General features: G+C 42.7%; 1 protein-coding gene across 3 annotated transcripts in view; it reads left to right on the top strand.

The window, feature by feature from the left end:
• Positions 1-3,480: 3,480 nt before the first annotated feature.
• The window catches only part of celf4 (CUGBP, Elav-like family member 4), a 94,541-nt gene continuing 81,065 nt past the window's right edge, over positions 3,481-16,956 (top strand). For all 3 annotated transcript variants that reach the window (XM_053648923.1, XM_053648925.1, XM_053648924.1), the window contains exon 1: positions 3,481-4,078. In XM_053648923.1, coding sequence (XP_053504898.1) covers positions 3,679-4,078 — 400 coding nt within the window. In that variant the 5' untranslated portion in view covers positions 3,481-3,678. The remainder of the gene's footprint in view (positions 4,079-16,956) is intronic.

The raw sequence follows: 16,956 nt of genomic DNA on the forward strand, positions 1-16,956 counted from the left end.
GAACACACACCATGCTCATAAGTGTGTTGTAGAGAAATGCAGCTTGCAGGCAGGTTTGCACATGTATGAGCTTCAACTGCCGAACCTGCAACTGATGTGTGTGTGTGTGTGTGTGTGTGAACGGCGAGTTTTTGCGCATCTAGTTGTTGCATCATATTCAGTTTGGCTCTCCCTTTGAAGTACCTCCTTTGAGACTGTATGACAATGGAGAAACCATTAAAAGCCAATTAAAAGCCAGGCCAAATCTGCTACATTTCTCTAATTTTGGGATGAAAGTATATTGGTTGTTGATTTCATTGTTGTTGTTTTCATGGTGTGTGTGTGTGTGTGTGTGTGTGTGTGTGTGTGTGTGGTGGTGGTGGGGGGGTGTCATGGTTTGTCCATGTTAACTAACGTATTCAATTATATCAGTTAAGAGAGCCGTAATGTTAAATTCCACGGCTTAACTCAGATTATTAAAAATATCTGCATGTAGCTCTCTCTGGACTGGAGTTTTTTCTTTCTTGTTTAAGTCACACTTTCCTGAAAAACAAACAGGGGATTACATATTAGGAATAACTAAATAAATTGCGTGTTTTTCCATTGTTGGCAATTGCATTACGATGTCTCCTAAGCACAAAAGACTGTTTAGAAAATACAGGGTAGACTAATGTGACAATATAAATTGTGAATATACTAAAGATTGATGTTATTAAAAGGGATTCGGAAATGATCCTAGTCCTAAAAATCCCATTAAAACACACAATCACTGAAAATGTCTCTGTTTATAAAATAGCACTTGATGCAGCACATCCTAGAAGTAGCCTTATATTGTATTCGAAAGTGTGCAGCTTAGCTAGGGGGGAAAAAATGAGATAAAAAATTAGGCTACCTGGAAAAAAATTTAAGATCCTGAAATTTAAAGTATTCACAAACAAGCTTCGCACTTTCATGCTTTCATTATGTGATTTTGAGGTTTGGAATTCATTCACCGTGTCCAAGTTTAGGTTAATTTGCGCTAATCTCTAAAGAAAACTAGCCTTAATGAATAAACTGACCATGCTGTCATGTACCATATTCACAGCTCACTGCGTAGCTAATTTCCATGCCGTGTAAACACGCTCCTCAAGATAAGTATTGTTTCTGATTGTCTCTTGATAACTACACACACTTAACTCAAAATGGAAAGCAGCCCTTAGTGACTAAAATGTTATGAGCTTAGATCCCAGGGTTGCCAGAGAGGCACTTTTGGGCCATTTGAGATCAAGATCCTTAACTCTTAACTTCTAAGTTGTATGCTTGAAATGTATGGCTTTGTAGGAAATTTTCTATCAAACAAAAATAAATAAATAAATAAATAATAAGAAATTTACATGATTGGGACAGTGTTGCATTTGCAGAACATCTAATTAGTTTTTTGTTTGTTTGTTTTGTTTTTTGGGGGGTTTTTTTGGTGCTAAATGAATGACATTACTGGTTTGGCTTCATAGCCACTCTATAGTTCTACATGCTCAGGGGATTTGGGGAAAGTACCTACAAAGCTAATATGATTTACATCTACATGCGATAGCTATGACTCATTGAGTCTGCATGGATTATTCAGTCCCTCCAGGATTCTGCGATGTTGCGATCGCAGAAACAAACGCAAAATCAAGGAAACTCTGTAATATGTGCAGGAGCTTGTAATTTTTCAAAACTGCCACCGATTTTTCGCAGTTTTGTCCAAGATCTCAACACCATCTCAACACGTGTTCAGCCAAAGCCCTCTTCGATGCAGGTGTGTTGAACATGGGGACAGCTAAACAGTCTCATTTACCAACAAACAACATTGTGAATGGTCGTGCGAAGCTATTTTGTGCAATTGAAATTTAGCCAATGCAAGCAGCAAATAAACACAAAAATCTCTGCAAACTGCATCTAAAATTTTTAAAAAGCCGCAGCAAAATCCAGCGTTTACGGCTGCAACAATCACAAAAAAAGAAACTCCACGAAATCCTGTACGGACTGATTCTAGAAGTAATAGACCTCTCAGAGATGTGATTAGAGATCAGATTTGGAGTGGCTAGAGGCATTTCTAGCGTGGCAGACGCCCCACTATGCCACCATGTGGCCACGCCCCTTTCGTTCTTTTTGACCTAGTCGTGGACACGCCCCCCGGACAGGGTTTGAGAGGCCAGAAAAACTGACAAATGGTTACTATAGGCTACTATTCTTAATAAATACGCGTTTAAACCAGTTAAAATAATGTCTGTTTCGGGTTATTTATTTATTTATTTATTTATTTATTTATAAGGAAACATGATTTCTTAGTATCTTAAGCCCTTCCTAAAGCCACGCGCGAGGCTTTTCTCTCCGAGATCTCCAGGTTGCCAGATTCACTTTACATTTAGCTTCCATTTTACAAAATGAAGCCATGTTTGGATCATTTTCGACAAAAGATCGAACTAGACCCCACTTTTGTTCGACACGTCGGTACAACGTATACTAACGTGACTACACAGAGGCGCACGCGAGAAACGACTGCCCTTTCAAACGGCGCTGCTTGTGCGCGAGCTGTTCTCGAGCGTGCGGAGGAGCTCACGGTCTTCTCCTGCTTCGTCTTCTTCTTCTTCTTCTTCTTCCAAAAAAAAACAAAAACAACACGAGTATCAGATATACGCAGATATACCGACCCCCCGCCCCCCCAAAAAAGAAGACATCTTTATTCTCTGTACAAATCAGAAATATGTTTTTAATTTGTCGCCTTTAACAACAACTACAAGAGTTTCTCTTGTGCGCGCGCACGGCTCTTTAGTTCTCCGTTCCCGCCATTTTTTCAGCACCAGACGCTGTCCGCGTGCCTGATCACGGCGTTCACGCGACTCTGTTTCTGACTAAAACATTTTCCTGACACAAACAAGCAACGTGTAAACGCCAACTTGAACCTAACCCACGTTTAGAGGTAGTAACTGCGACGCTAATCTTTTGTTTGTTTGTTTGTTTGTTGTTTATCCCCTCCTATTTTAACACAGAAAGAGCCTAATAGAAATAGATTTCGTCCTGCTGAACAGCAAGCCGGTTTCTTTGGACAGTGTGGGCAGCTAATAGCCCGTCATTCACGGGACACCATACAAAGAACTCTACAAACGGTGTTATTTTACTTCATTTATAGTACCTCTCCCCTGGCGGAATGTACCATGTTAACCACGGGGGTGCCGTGCGAGATTGTAACAGAGTACGTTACGTATAAAACCCTATACTATATAAGAAATGATGTGAAATGGTATGTTCTGAAGACTTTCGAACACAATATTTAGTATAGTAGTTCGCGAATTCGGATGTACTCCGAGTTTCTAATCCACTCTCATGCGTTCTCCCCTACTCCTCCTCTGGATTTGGTGCAACCCTGTACGTTTAAACCGAGAGGACACCCGTAGCGACTTCCCGAAGAAAAAAAAATATATATATATATAATTAAATAATAAAAGAGTAGCTAGAAGCAGAGGCGAGGGGGAACGGAGGTGTAAATACAAAGCGAAAGCGCGCTCTCTTTCTCTCTCTCTCTCTCTCTTTCTCTCTTTCTCTCTTTCTTTCTGCGTTTTTTTTTAAAATTTATTTATTTATTTTTTATGAAATGAACGACTGAAGAGGGTAACATATACAGGGGACGCGCCTTCGCGCCGGGAACGAGCTTTTCATATCCAACTCATTCCACGTTACATGTTTATACGCGCGTGTAAATATTTGCCCGCGACCGCAACTGTAGATCGGGAGCTGCGCGTGCCATCCCGAGACTGTCTCACGCACTTCGGAGGACCAGCCGCAGACTTGCCGCCGCTGTTGATCAACGGGTCGACGATGACAACTTTAGCGAACGGACAGGCGGACGGCGGGGCGCACGTAGCGGCCGGCGCGAACGGGCTCGTGAACGGAATAAGCCACGGTCACGGCGCGCCGGGCTGCGCCACCATTCCCATGAAGGACCATGACGCCATCAAGCTGTTCGTCGGCCAGATCCCGCGCAACCTGGATGAGAAGGACCTGCGGCCGCTCTTCGAGGAGTTCGGCAAGATCTACGAGCTCACCGTGCTGAAGGACCGATTCACGGGCATGCACAAAGGTAGGGGGCTCGGGCTTGTGGCTTGTAGCGCGCGCTCGTCACGGTCTCCGTGGAAGGAGAGGGTATTATTATGATGGATTATTAACCCGGTGAGATTTCTATCACCACACAGAGGCTGTTATTACAACCTGGCAAGTTTTTGTGTGTGATTTAAAAATTAAAAAAAAAAAATCAAAGTTTATTTTTTTTTTATCAATTATTTATTTATTTATTTATTGCCTATGCGCATTATTACAGCATACGTTTCATTTATTTATTTATTTATTTATTTATTACAGTTTGAAGGTAAGAGTTATGTGCTTGGATCTTCACTGTTGCACGGATGCAAATGCAAAAGGATGCTGAATATTGTGGCCGGTCCCGGCTGCACGAGCGTGTGTGTGTGTGTGTGTGTGTGCGCGTGCGTGCGCGTGTGTGCGCGTACGTCCACACATCACGACAAAAGGTCGGCACCGTATTTAGCACGACTGAGACGGATTCAGTGTTTGACATTTTCACTGACAGCACAAGAGACTTTTATTGTTTAATCATTCAGCATTATGACTACTCATAAAACGAAGGTTCCACTTCGGAATAAAGGTTTTCGGTTGTCCCAAGTGGAGGGAGAATAAACCTTAAACCTACAACCGAGTGGTTCTCTATGAGTAAGGGTTCCATTTGAAGGAAATCTTAATCATGCATGGATAACCCCTGAAGTAGGGTGTACGTTAGATTGAAACAGATATATGCTTTTTAATAGCACAATTACTGAACATTTCAGGTGCACGCCTAGAAAAATTGAGAACCCTTAATTGGGTTTTTTTTGTTGTTGTTGTTATTGTCCCTGTTGGAGAACCCTTGAAGGTACAACTGAGTGTTTCCCTATCAGAAAGGGTTCCACGTCAAGAAAAGAATTCTTGGATGTCTGACAAATCTTTAAAGAGCTCTCTAGAATTTAGGATATTGTTTAGAGCCAGTGGGACGTCATGATTTTTTATGGCACATTTACTAATGGACCTTAACTAAAAACGAATCAAGTCACTCTTCCAGTAGTATTTCTCCATTCCTGAGTTTTCATGATTATTTTACATCGTGCATTCTTTGTTCCCTCTGGTGCACCAGTTGATCTCTCGTACTCTACAGGATCGCACCTCCCTGCTTCTGCACTCTCTGACACCACCGGCTTCTTTGTGCAGAGTCTTAATTATCGCCGGCGCAGGAAACCCGCGGCGCGATCAGGAAGATGAATTCCCGAAAACGCTCCGTCTTGCGTGTGCCAGGGGACCTCCCGCTAACCTCGTCCCCAGGGTGCCATTATTTCCCAGTTCTGTCTAATTGATCTGCTTCACCCATGGAAGACATTGCCTGACTTGGGGGTCGTATTCGTATCTAATAGAGCCATCCATCCCCAGGAGAGCAGGAACAACAACCTGTCCTATGCTAAACAAAGAGTGCCGGGTAATGATAGTGTTAAATATATGAAGCAGCCGAACAAATGGTTATGAGCGGAGGGAGTGGAGATGGTGACGGAGGCGGAGGGGAGAGCTTATCTTTTATTAATACGGCAGCTGTAGTAGTGACTCCCAGTCCGGCGGTTAATCATGTTGGCCTTGAACTACGGGTGTCCACATGGGCCGATCCTATAAAGTGACTCCTTCTAGGGATATGTGGCCTTTGTGAAGTCTTGGGCAACGCTTGTTCATTAGCAACGCTCTTAGTGCTAGCAGCATTCATACTTTTTTATACTCTCTTTGCATTGCCAGTGACACAAGTTGCATCACACACTGGTCGATTTCATGTGTGCTTCCTACAGGCAGCTTCATTTATTTGTCACAGATCTCTGGCTTATCACCCACGCTCCTCTTTTTTTAATGCCGTATTTACAGTGGGAAATCGGAAAGCGAGGCGTCTATGTGCATACGTAATTCCCTGTCCATCATTTTACACTTGGTCATGTTTCAAATACCTTTCTGAACAGCCTAGAGTTGCTGGAGTAATTGAGTAGAACGTTGCCAACCATTATGATATTCAGTGAATTAGGCAAGGCTTCGATCATGCCCTAAAGCCGCCGTAGATGTTGCATATTCCGGGTTTGATTTGTTGATTCGGCAGCCCAGTCAGCTGTTTGAGGTGTTTTTGCCTCCTGTTTGCGTTATGTTGGCGTGGCCTTGGACTTTAAAATATTACCATATTGCTTGGGGTTTATATGCAAATGTAACAGAGGCATCCATCCGCGAGAAGATATAAATCTAGCCGCTCATCCTGCAGTGAAGGATGCAGATCCTCCTCCACGCTAAACAGATAGATGTTACCCATATGCTGGGTAATGATAGTATTAAATGTAAGTAGCAGAGCGAGTGGGGATGGTGGTAAAGTGAGAGGGGGAGCTTATCTTTTATTAATAGTGCAAATGTAGTAGTGACTCCCAGTCTGATGGTTAATCATGAGTGCCTTCGCAGACTGATTCTCGGCTGTATGGCCTTCCCACATGTCCTGGGCAAATTCCTGATTTTATTAGTGGAGCCCTGGCTGCTTCCTACAACCTGTCAGGTTTCTGTATCCACACTGGTCCCAACTAGTGGTGTAAAACAACAGCACTATCTGTATTCGACTTAAAACCTGAAGTGGGTGTGGCCTAAACCAGAAGTGCTTTTGTTTTGTTTTGTTATTTAACCCTGCCTGCGTAGTCATCCGTTTTTGATTGTACTTGTCCATGGCACCTTTTAATGAATTGACTTTACCAAATGATATAAACAAACTAGTAGCCTAATTTGAACCACCCTAACCCTTGACCAGGCAGTTACTAAGTGTGAGTGAAAGCTGTCAATGCTTCGTTCAAATCTGACCCATGAGCTTCGTATCTGTCCGCTCGCCCACAGTAATCTCAACAAGATGCTGCGTGCTACGAAAGATACGAAACAGACGGACCACCGAGTTACAGTGTAACCTTTCATATTCGTATCTGTTTAATAATGGATTCGTCTTCAGCTTCATCCCCGGTCCTCATATTTGCGATTCCCACACTTCCACTTCATCGTGCATTCTTGAGAAATCACGACTCCTCCACCGCCACGCTCCTCTCTTCTTCCTACCACATTCCCTCCTCCGATGTTTTGCGTCTCTCTGCCTTTCTTTCATCCTCCTCTCCTCATCCTTCACCCATTCATGCGCTCGAAGGCATCCATTCCTTCAGTCTTTATTCACTCCGTCACCCGTCTTAACATTTCGAAGTTCAGAATTGCGTTCTGAGAGTCTGCGAGTGAGCTCGCGATCCCTCTAGACCTGTAAACAGCAGCCGGGTAATGTAAATGGCACAACCTCGAGATAAATACACATTTCTGGCAAATATTAGCCTTTCATAAATGGCTGCTCCTTGCAGGAGATGATTGCTTTGGATCCGTTTGTTGACAGGACCAGGCGAAGTCACCTTCTTGCCCAAAACAACTGCAGTTGCTGATGGGATGTTTAATTAATATGAAGGCAGTGCAAGTTGCGTTTTTAAATAGGCTGCAGAACAGTCGAGCAAATGGTTGTGTGCCGTAAGCAACGAGCTGCCCTTGCAAAAGTAGAGCATTTGAAGCTGCGACGTAGCGCGTGGGTGGTGAGGGACTATGTTGGATGCCATAATAAAACATGTAAGAGGAGAAGCTTTCCATTTCACACTGCACAGCTAAATTCACAAACTCTATTTCTGATCGTTGTTATGCACGTACATGCGATCTATTTTTGCACACCAGCTTGACGGCTAGGCAGGGATTCGAAGGTTGTTGTTTTTTTGTTGTTTGTTCCCCCCCAACAAAACTAGCTGTGATATCTCCACTGTACAACAGTTATCTAGCTATTAAGGGAAAGGGGCTTGAATGTCAGAGAGGAAGAGTGATGTAGAGGAAAGCCTGGATTTATTAGAAATAGAAGGGTGGAGAAAACCGGGCACATAAAGCAGCTTAGATTCATGAAGAGAAGAAAGTGAAATGTATTTAAGGGACGGATTGAGAGAGGTTAAAAAAAATAAGCGCTGGATGGTTTAGCAGTGGAGGATGAGATGGATGGATGGATGAATGGATGGATGGATGGATGGATGGATGCAGTAGGAACAGATGAGGTCAAATAGGCCGTCGTAGCACAGGAGGAAATGCAAAACATGATAGAGTTTGGTAAGGGGCGGGGGGGGAAGTAATACAGAGATACACCTATGTGCTGGAGCAGATTTGGGTTTAAGAGGACAACGTGTCCATTCTCCAACGATTTCATTTGGCAGCTCGGCGTGACTCAGCACTGCTAATAGAGTGCATTTGTCCTGGTCACCGGCAGGTGCAGAGAACACTCTGAGGAGGACTCCGGCGTAACATATTCTGCCTGGACCCCTTTTAGTGCACAGCTCAGTCCAGAACAGTCTCTCCCCAGTGCATGCTGGGACGGCAGCTCAAAGAGAGTCTGACTGACTGGCTCCCTTGTGACTCAGCTTAACCAGCCCGAGGCTTTGCTATCTGTGTTTTTGAACAGTATAGTGTAGACCCACATGCCATATACGCTTTTGGTCTTTTTCAGCTTATGAATGCAGCTTAGAGAATACACAAGTAACTCATCGAAAAATGCAATACAGACACGGAACGACGTATTCTGCGTTACAAGACCAAATTCCGATTTCCCCGCTGTAATAAAGTTCATTCGAGGCTGGATTTATTTTGCCGAGACATTTGGTTGTCCTTGGTGGAGAGGGAGGGAGAGAGGGCTTGGGCGTATTTTTTTTTTTTGTTGTTGATTTTTTTCTCCTGCAGCATGGTGTTAATTCAGCTTGCATTCTGGCTACAGGATTTCACTGCTCTTGCATCATCTGCGCACACAGCGCTTCTCTTTTTTTCAGTTTCGGATCTGTGGATACGCTCCTCATCGCCCTTCCCAAATCCTCCCCTCTCTCTCTGTCTTTCTCTCTCTCTCTCTCTCTCTCTCTCTCTCTAACTCTCTCTGTCCAGGCTGCTCTTCGACGACGATGCCACATGATCAATGCCGAGCGTTTTGTTTACGAGGGCGGCAACATGTGTCACTGCGGAGGTCTTGCCTGGTCATGGCGCTCCTTCCCACCTGCATCTTGACACGTAGTACCGAGAGATAAATAAGCAGCACCCCATGAACACATATGTAAATACGTAGAGACGGCCCATTTTTCAGCCAGACTGTAGGGAAGGTGGCAGCACAGCTATTGTCCATTATTATTGGAGGGGACTGCCACAGGGGTTGGCCATCAGGTGGAGAGATAGTTACTCACCCTGAGCGATGACTAGATGATGGCAGAGATGGGAAGAGCGAAGAGCTGGGAGGGAAAAAGCAGAGAGACTAGAGCTGAGCTGCCTGCCAGTGCTGACCTTCGCATGGCCCTTATTAAATACTGCGGCCCAGGAGTAGGAACTGAACTGGGTCAGGACAAAACCATTCCTTCTTACCTTCAGGGCACTGACCTGGAAGTGCTATTAAAAAAAAAAGAAAGAAGTAATTTTCATTTTTGTCCCCTTTTAGACTGCATGCAGAGGTGTTGGATTAAGCATGTGCGACACTTAATCCAACACCTCTTGATATCCGTTAAACCCTTTTCAGGAAATTGCCGTCGCTCTCTCTCTCTGTCAAAAAAAAAAGAAAAAAAAAAGTGGGTCAGCCTGCGTAGAAGTAATACCTTAAAGTGAATTTGAAAAGAGGTGGAGGGGAAATAATTGAACAGGAAGTAATGTCTGTTGTATGATCTACGATTTGGCATTCTCATCAGCCCAAGTCAGATTTACTTTTCAGTACTTTCAGACTTGGGGGGGAAAAAAAAAACAGAAATCCACACTGTACGAATTCTTGAAATCCCTTCATGCTGAAAGATTTACGTTTCACTTAGCGACCGTGTTGTGTGCTCATTTATTCCAAATAGAAAAAAAGTGAGATAGAGCAAAGCCAGATTAAGCTGGGTCCAGCTATTAAAAGTTTTAGGATTCTGTGCTCGGTAAAAACGAAGAGCCTGAAGGAGTGTGTCATTTCTTCTCCTCTCTTCTCTTCTCTTCTCTTCTCTTCTCTTTCTCGGACCATGTAGTCGCTGTATCATCATTTTGATTCCAGCCTGGTTCTTCTCCGGCTGCGGGAGAAGCACATTCAGGGAAATAAATAGCTTGTTTTCAGAGCATTTGCATGCAAAATATTTAAGTGGCGATGACGCGAGCTGTGTGAGATTAGAAGATGAGCTGTCGGTATATAAAATACACCGGGAACTCGGTGCATCATCTAGATTTGGTCCTGTTTCAACTCCCCAATTTGGCCAGCATGGAGTTGTTGGTGTAATTGAGTAGAACTGATATGAAATGCAGAGAGTTAGGCAAGACGCGTTCGATCCTGCCCCTGAAGCTGCTGTGGATGCTCAGTATTCTGTAGTAATTTGTTTATTCTGCAGTACAGGCAGAATGTTTAGGATAGGAATGATCCATTTTGTGACTGATAACCTAATAATTTAATCGAATCTGATACATCGATAAGTTGAAATGAACTTATTAGGAAATATTTTGATATGGATGACAAATAATGATAAATATTGATGTCTATTTATCTTTCAGATACAGTGGGTTAGTTCTCTTAGCACATTTAGTCCACCCACGCCTGTGTTTGTGCTTTCTTTTTCCAGAGTACCTTGGCCTTTAAAGAGTTACCATGTTACTTATTCTAATATGAATGCGTTCAAATCAATTTCAATTCAGTTTTATTTGTATGGTACTTTTAACAATGGGTATTGTCTTAAAGCAGCTTTACAGAAACATATAAAGACAGGATAGAGATTTTAAGCGTGTGAATTTATCCCTAATGAGCGAGACGGTGGGGACGGTGGTGAGGAAGAAACCTTGACAGGAACCAGACTCAGAAGGGAACCGGTCCTCATGTGAAAGTAAATGGAAGTTCATTATGGTTTTTATATGAAGTCTGTTTTGTTGAACTAATATATACTAACTATATATACATTTTTCTTTCCCAAGGAACTGTGGATGGTCCACACTTTAACAGTATTTATCCCTCATATAACGTAATTTTAGCTCCATATCTGTATTGTTTTCCATTCCGATACTGGATAATACGCTTTACCTTTCACTAAATCGCTCCAGTAATGGGCATTTCTATCTTGTGTTACAGCTTGTTGCCATGGTTTCCTTGGCAGATAGCCAGTTAGCCAGATACAGAATGTATGCATAACCAACCAGATGTAGTATCAGATGTATTATGAGCAGAAACAATGTTTACTTTCCACAATTGCTGTAATCTATTTGTGGTTAAAAAAAAAAAAACAACAACCCAAAAAAACATCAGTGCCAGTCTATTTTGGGTACATGGAACACATCATGCCCATCACCAGCACGGAACGTAACACCAGCTGCGACTTGGAAGAAATAAAATGGAACCATAAATGGATAATAATTCACTTCATCTTCGCATAATGTTACGTCTCTGAGGCTGCCAGGTTTTTCTTCTGGAGATGACTTTTCTTTCCGTAGCGTCTAGGCCATGACCTTTAAAGACAAGCACCAAATAAAAATGTAAAACATTGGTCACTGCAAATATTATTCAATTGAATTTAACACTATGGCTCCCAGTGTCGTTATTCAAACAGCTTGTAAAATAGCACTTGATCCAGTGCATCCATGTTGTTTTGCCTTCAACTTGATGAACTCAAACGATAAATAGAAAACGTACCCAGGGTTTGAACGATACGCTAACCGAACATTCATGTGCTATGCTTTCAGCTCACTTTAAGTAACCGTCCTTTATATTTGGTTCTCGAGATAAGCAATGTCTATATTTAAGATCCTGTCTCCTCCAATGTCCTTTGTTCTTGGACTTTAAATCAACGATATGATACGAGTTCCATCTCGGGTAAGTAAGTTTATTTACACCCTGAAACAAATTTCAACAGTTACATCAAACTATAAGACACTGGACTTAATACTGCTCCTTAATCGAAGGATTACATCTCCACTCCCTCGCTCTGTACATCTGAGTTAGCATAATAGCCTGAACTGTGAGAGAGAACGTGCAGGTATATGTGCTTAACCGTCTCATCATAATCGTTGGGTTACATCACGTCAGGGAAGCAGGGTCCAGATCGTTTTCAATGCGAGAACTGATTTAAGGTGAACGACGTTTTAATTACACTTTGGTGGAGAGAAAAGGATGTAGCAGGGGAGGCTTTTAAAGCTGTGTTAAAGATAATCCACTTTGTTTAGTTTTTACTGTTCAGGGATGCCTTGGAAGCAGTGGGATACACTGATCTATAGCAATGTTCTTTCGTTCAAGCAAGGAACTCACGCTCAGACACAGTTCTTTCTCTACTCCACACTGTGCGACTTGGTGCGAAAACAAACAGGAAGACGATATTGCATTGGGTACGTGTGGAGGAAGGAGTCAATGTTTGCCACCCCAGTGCACATGTTAGATTTACACCAGTGCTGAGTGGCATTTCGTGCTGCCGGCTCTCGCACGGATCAATGCCGCGTAGGTCATGGGGAGTACGCGGTCATACTCGGTGACACAACGCATGCACTGTCGATAGTTAGAAGCTCTACTTTTTAATTTGATCAATTTGATGTATTTAGGTTTGCAGTGTATTAACTATATATAAGCATGGGGAGAGACTTGCTTGTGTGATACTAATAAATGATAGACTAAAGAAGGCAGGACAATGACAATTTCCACCATTTCAAGTTTAAGGAAAGTACAGGAGAGCATAATAGTATTATCAGCTAGGCGGTCAGGAAGTGCTTGCCGGCAGTGGCAATTGCAAAAATTCAGCTAGAGGGTGGGTGGGTGGACAGGGTGCCAATCCATCACAGGGGACACAATCACATTACGGACACTTTGGACATGCCAATCAGCCTACCATGCATGTCTTTGGACTGGGGGAGGAAACCAGAGTACCCAGAGGAAACCCCCACAGCACGGGGAGAACATGCAAACTACGCACACACAGGACCACAGTAAGAATCGAACCCCCAACCCTGGAGGCGTGAGGTGAACGTGCTAACCACTAAGCCACCGTGCACCTCTATTTACCAAATTATCATCACCATTAACAATATTTCTAAAGTGTTGGCTCTGAAACTTCAATATAAGACCTATTTAATCCTCTTAGGTCAAAATTTGCGTCCTTTGTTTTACCTTTCATTCTGCCATTTCGAACCATTTTCAGCAGATCTAATAAATATATTTAACTGATGTTAAATATATACTTCTCTAATGTTAGCTAAGTTGAACATACATCGAGAGAGTTGATTCCATATTAACGAACTGAAAATATTCTCCATTTAACTTAAAATAAGGACGCATGAGATAGAGGGAAGTGGGCGGGGCTTCCGAAGAGCGCCAATTAATATAAGAGAATGTAAGGCGTTCGAAACGCCTGCGCGAATCGTTCCGGACTGATACGTAGATTTGCTCATCTCTTGTTTTCTTGGGAAGAAAAAGAGAAGGTTGGCAGGTCTGATAATATAATAGAACGTAATCGTCACTGGAGAGCGTGGCGATGTAATACTGCGTAAAGATGATTAAATTGTTATATCGGACAAGCCTAATTGTAACATTTTTTGGTTTGAGGTAAACATATGGTAAACTAGCCATAATAATCACGGCTACCGTAGTTTTCAAACCATGCTTATAACATAGTTATAATGGATTAACCATAATTAAACAAACAAACAAAGTCTTTACAAGCGTTGCGTCAGTTTATCCTTACAAGCGTGGGAATTAGTGTCCTTTCTGTGTTGTGATGTACCTGTACTCGGATGTAATGAACTGCATTTCGAGAAAACCAAATGTGCTGTGATTGTGCCAGCTCTCCCCTACAGTATGTAGTTTCCTCATCACACACTTGATCACCTACATAAAATAGCATCAATGCAAACGTGTTTAATTCCACCCCAGAAAATTGCATCTTCTTAGCAACAGCATATGAAAATCGGTCATGTTGCACGCGATGTATCACAATAACCGGCACGGGTACATCTGTGTTCTGTGCTCCGGATGAATAAGTGCAACACGCACATAACGCTGGGTCTCCTGGGTTGCCTGCATATGGTAATGTGGCATTGTGCATCACTAGCTTGAGGTTTCATTATGCAGCGTGTGATATATAGTGGTTCCAGGTAGAGGCTAGTCATTTCCAATGCAACCATGGCGAGGCAGCCGGAGAGGTGTGTGTCAGGTTGGGGTGGATAGGGTGTGCTTCATCAGCGGAGTGGAACACGAAGAGGAAATAGAGATGGAGATGATACCGGCTTGTGGCAAAAAAACGTGAAGCCGGACGCCTAGAGGAGCGAGAGTGAGAGAGAAAAGAATGTGTGTGTGTACCCGGTTGACATCAAATATCTCCATTATGGTAGAGGAACATAAAAATATTGATGCTGTAGGCCCATACTGGTTCCCATGAGGTTTGAATTTTCTCATACATCTTTTATCAAAAAGCTGAAACATTTCTTTTATGTGTGTAGAGCTAGGTTTGGTTTATGGAAAACCCAGACTGATATAATAATAATAATAATAATAATAATAATAATAATAATAATAATAATATAAGAAAGGCTGAAAGTGTGTTTTATCACGTCTTTTATGTCTATACACCAGAAAAGCCAGTTGAGGAGTTCATCGCCTGCAAGAGGCATTTGCGTACACACAGACTCGCTAGACTCCGAAACAGTAAACCATTATGAGATTATAATTAGCTCGGTGTCTACTGAAACAGTGCATTTGTTATTCATAGGGGCATGAGATTTTTAATGGAAGCATTGTCATCAAATAAATCCTCATTAGCGATTTTCCTCACTTACTGCAGGATGTAAATAGGATTTTAATGTCGGAATATTTACTGCATTGAACGCCAATGGGGTAACGTGAGCCTGATAGCAACCAATGGAGCGCAATGGACGTTGTTTTTTTTTTGTTAGTTTTTTTTTATGCCGAAGGGCTCAGGCTACTACTACTATAATGCAACAGGCCTGAGCATGCGGACACCGTGTGGGTGATACGAGACTCCAAATGAAAAACAGAAAGCTGATAGGTCAGGTCCGTTTTTTAATCCCGCCCATATTCTGCTCAGAGTGCTAATGCCATGAATTAAAAATGCATACATTTGACTTAAAGCAAAGATGGAAAGCTTTTGGAAGACCTAGCTAGATTGGGATAAATTATTAAGAGCTGGTTATGAAGTCAGTATTTTAAGGCTACTTAACCGTGTCCAGAGATTGTCGTATTAAAAGCCAAGGTGCACAAAGTGCAGAAAATGCCTTTTCTTTTTATATGTTCCTTTTTTTCTGGGAAAGATATAAAAAACGCGGAAAGGAAAGGAAATAGAGCCTGCATGCGGGTAGAAAAAAGCACTAGGGTCAGGGGAAAAGATGAGAGCGAGAGAGACCAGGGGAGTCCCAGAGACAGATGTCATCCTCCCTGCAGATTGATGGCTTTTGGCTGGATTCCACCCTCGGCAATGACCCCGCTGTCCTCTGCAGTAATTTATAGATGATGTTTTTAAAGATTTAAGCACTATTCTGTGACCATTGTGGCCTCGGATTCAGAATGACCTTCCGGTGCAGCAGGAGGAGGAGCAAAATGAGTCATGAGACATTGGACGGTGCTGTAAGAGAGACGTGTGGGGATGGGAGTGATTTATTGAAATTCTGTGATTAGTTAACTTCAGGTTTGTTTAAGTTAAGACGGTAGGTATTTTTAAATCACGCATATTGTATATTCACACATGTGAAATACCCGGCACCAAGGCAGGACTGCAAGATTGGTGATAAAAAAAAAAAAAATAAATAAAAATAAAAAAATAAAAAAACAGTCCTCGATATTGGCACATCAGGAATTTCGGCTTTCTCTGGCTTCATAACCGCAATAAATCAAGTACCACGTACACACAAGAGCCTGCTGGCAATCTACCTTGCTTTCCAACCTGCCTGAAGTTGCTAACTCACCAACAATAAATCATTAAACACACACACACACACACACACACAAAAGTAATAGACAGTTATACCATCTAATCCAACTTCCTGATTGACTGCGTGTGGAGCACACTGCCTATTTCCATCCATTCATTTTCTATACTGCTGATCCTACACAGGGTCATGGGGGAGCCTGGAGACTGTCCCAGGGAGCTCTGGTCACAAGGTGGGGGGAAACACCCTGGATGGGGTGCCAACCCCTCGCAGGGTACAATTACACACACATTCACACACTACTGACAATTTGGAAATGGCAGTCAGCCTACAACACATGCCTTTGGACTGGGGGAGGAAACCGGAGTACCCGGAGGAAGCCCCTGAAGCACGGAGAGAACATGGAAGCACCGTGCACACACCGTGGAGGTGGGATTCGAACCCCCAACCCTGGAGTCCTAACCACTAATCCATAGTGCAGTCCACACTGCTTATTTTTAATGACTGATTTCTTTTCAGTTCGGCCAAAGCAGCAAAAGTAGTTTCACAGCTGGTCGATGATGTATATTCGGCGAGTGTGACTGGTGTTCAGGAGTCAGCTGTACACAGAAAGAAAGCAAAAGTAGTTGCGCAACTGGTTAAAGGTGTAACTTCACAGTCGTGGACAGAAATCTAGTTGACTGGGCATGTCAAGTGTTAGCTACTGTATATACAGAAAGAAAATTTGCTAGCTAAGAAGCCAAACCAGATGACAGTTCGAATGCAGAATGATTTATATCCACGTTGGTGTGGTATATTAACCCTTTTCACTACTTCGATATATACTTTTGCTTGCAAATTTAGTATGACAGGTTCTTTAACATGACATTCCAGGTGGAAGCTCTGACACAGAAAGAGAGACTGAAAATATAGAAGCGTGATGGATAGCACTGTCTAGAGAGGAGGAATGCAGCTGTTCAG

Source organism: Ictalurus furcatus, chromosome 18 (genome assembly GCF_023375685.1).
Source record: "Ictalurus furcatus strain D&B chromosome 18, Billie_1.0, whole genome shotgun sequence".
Lineage (NCBI taxonomy): Eukaryota > Metazoa > Chordata > Actinopteri > Siluriformes > Ictaluridae > Ictalurus > Ictalurus furcatus.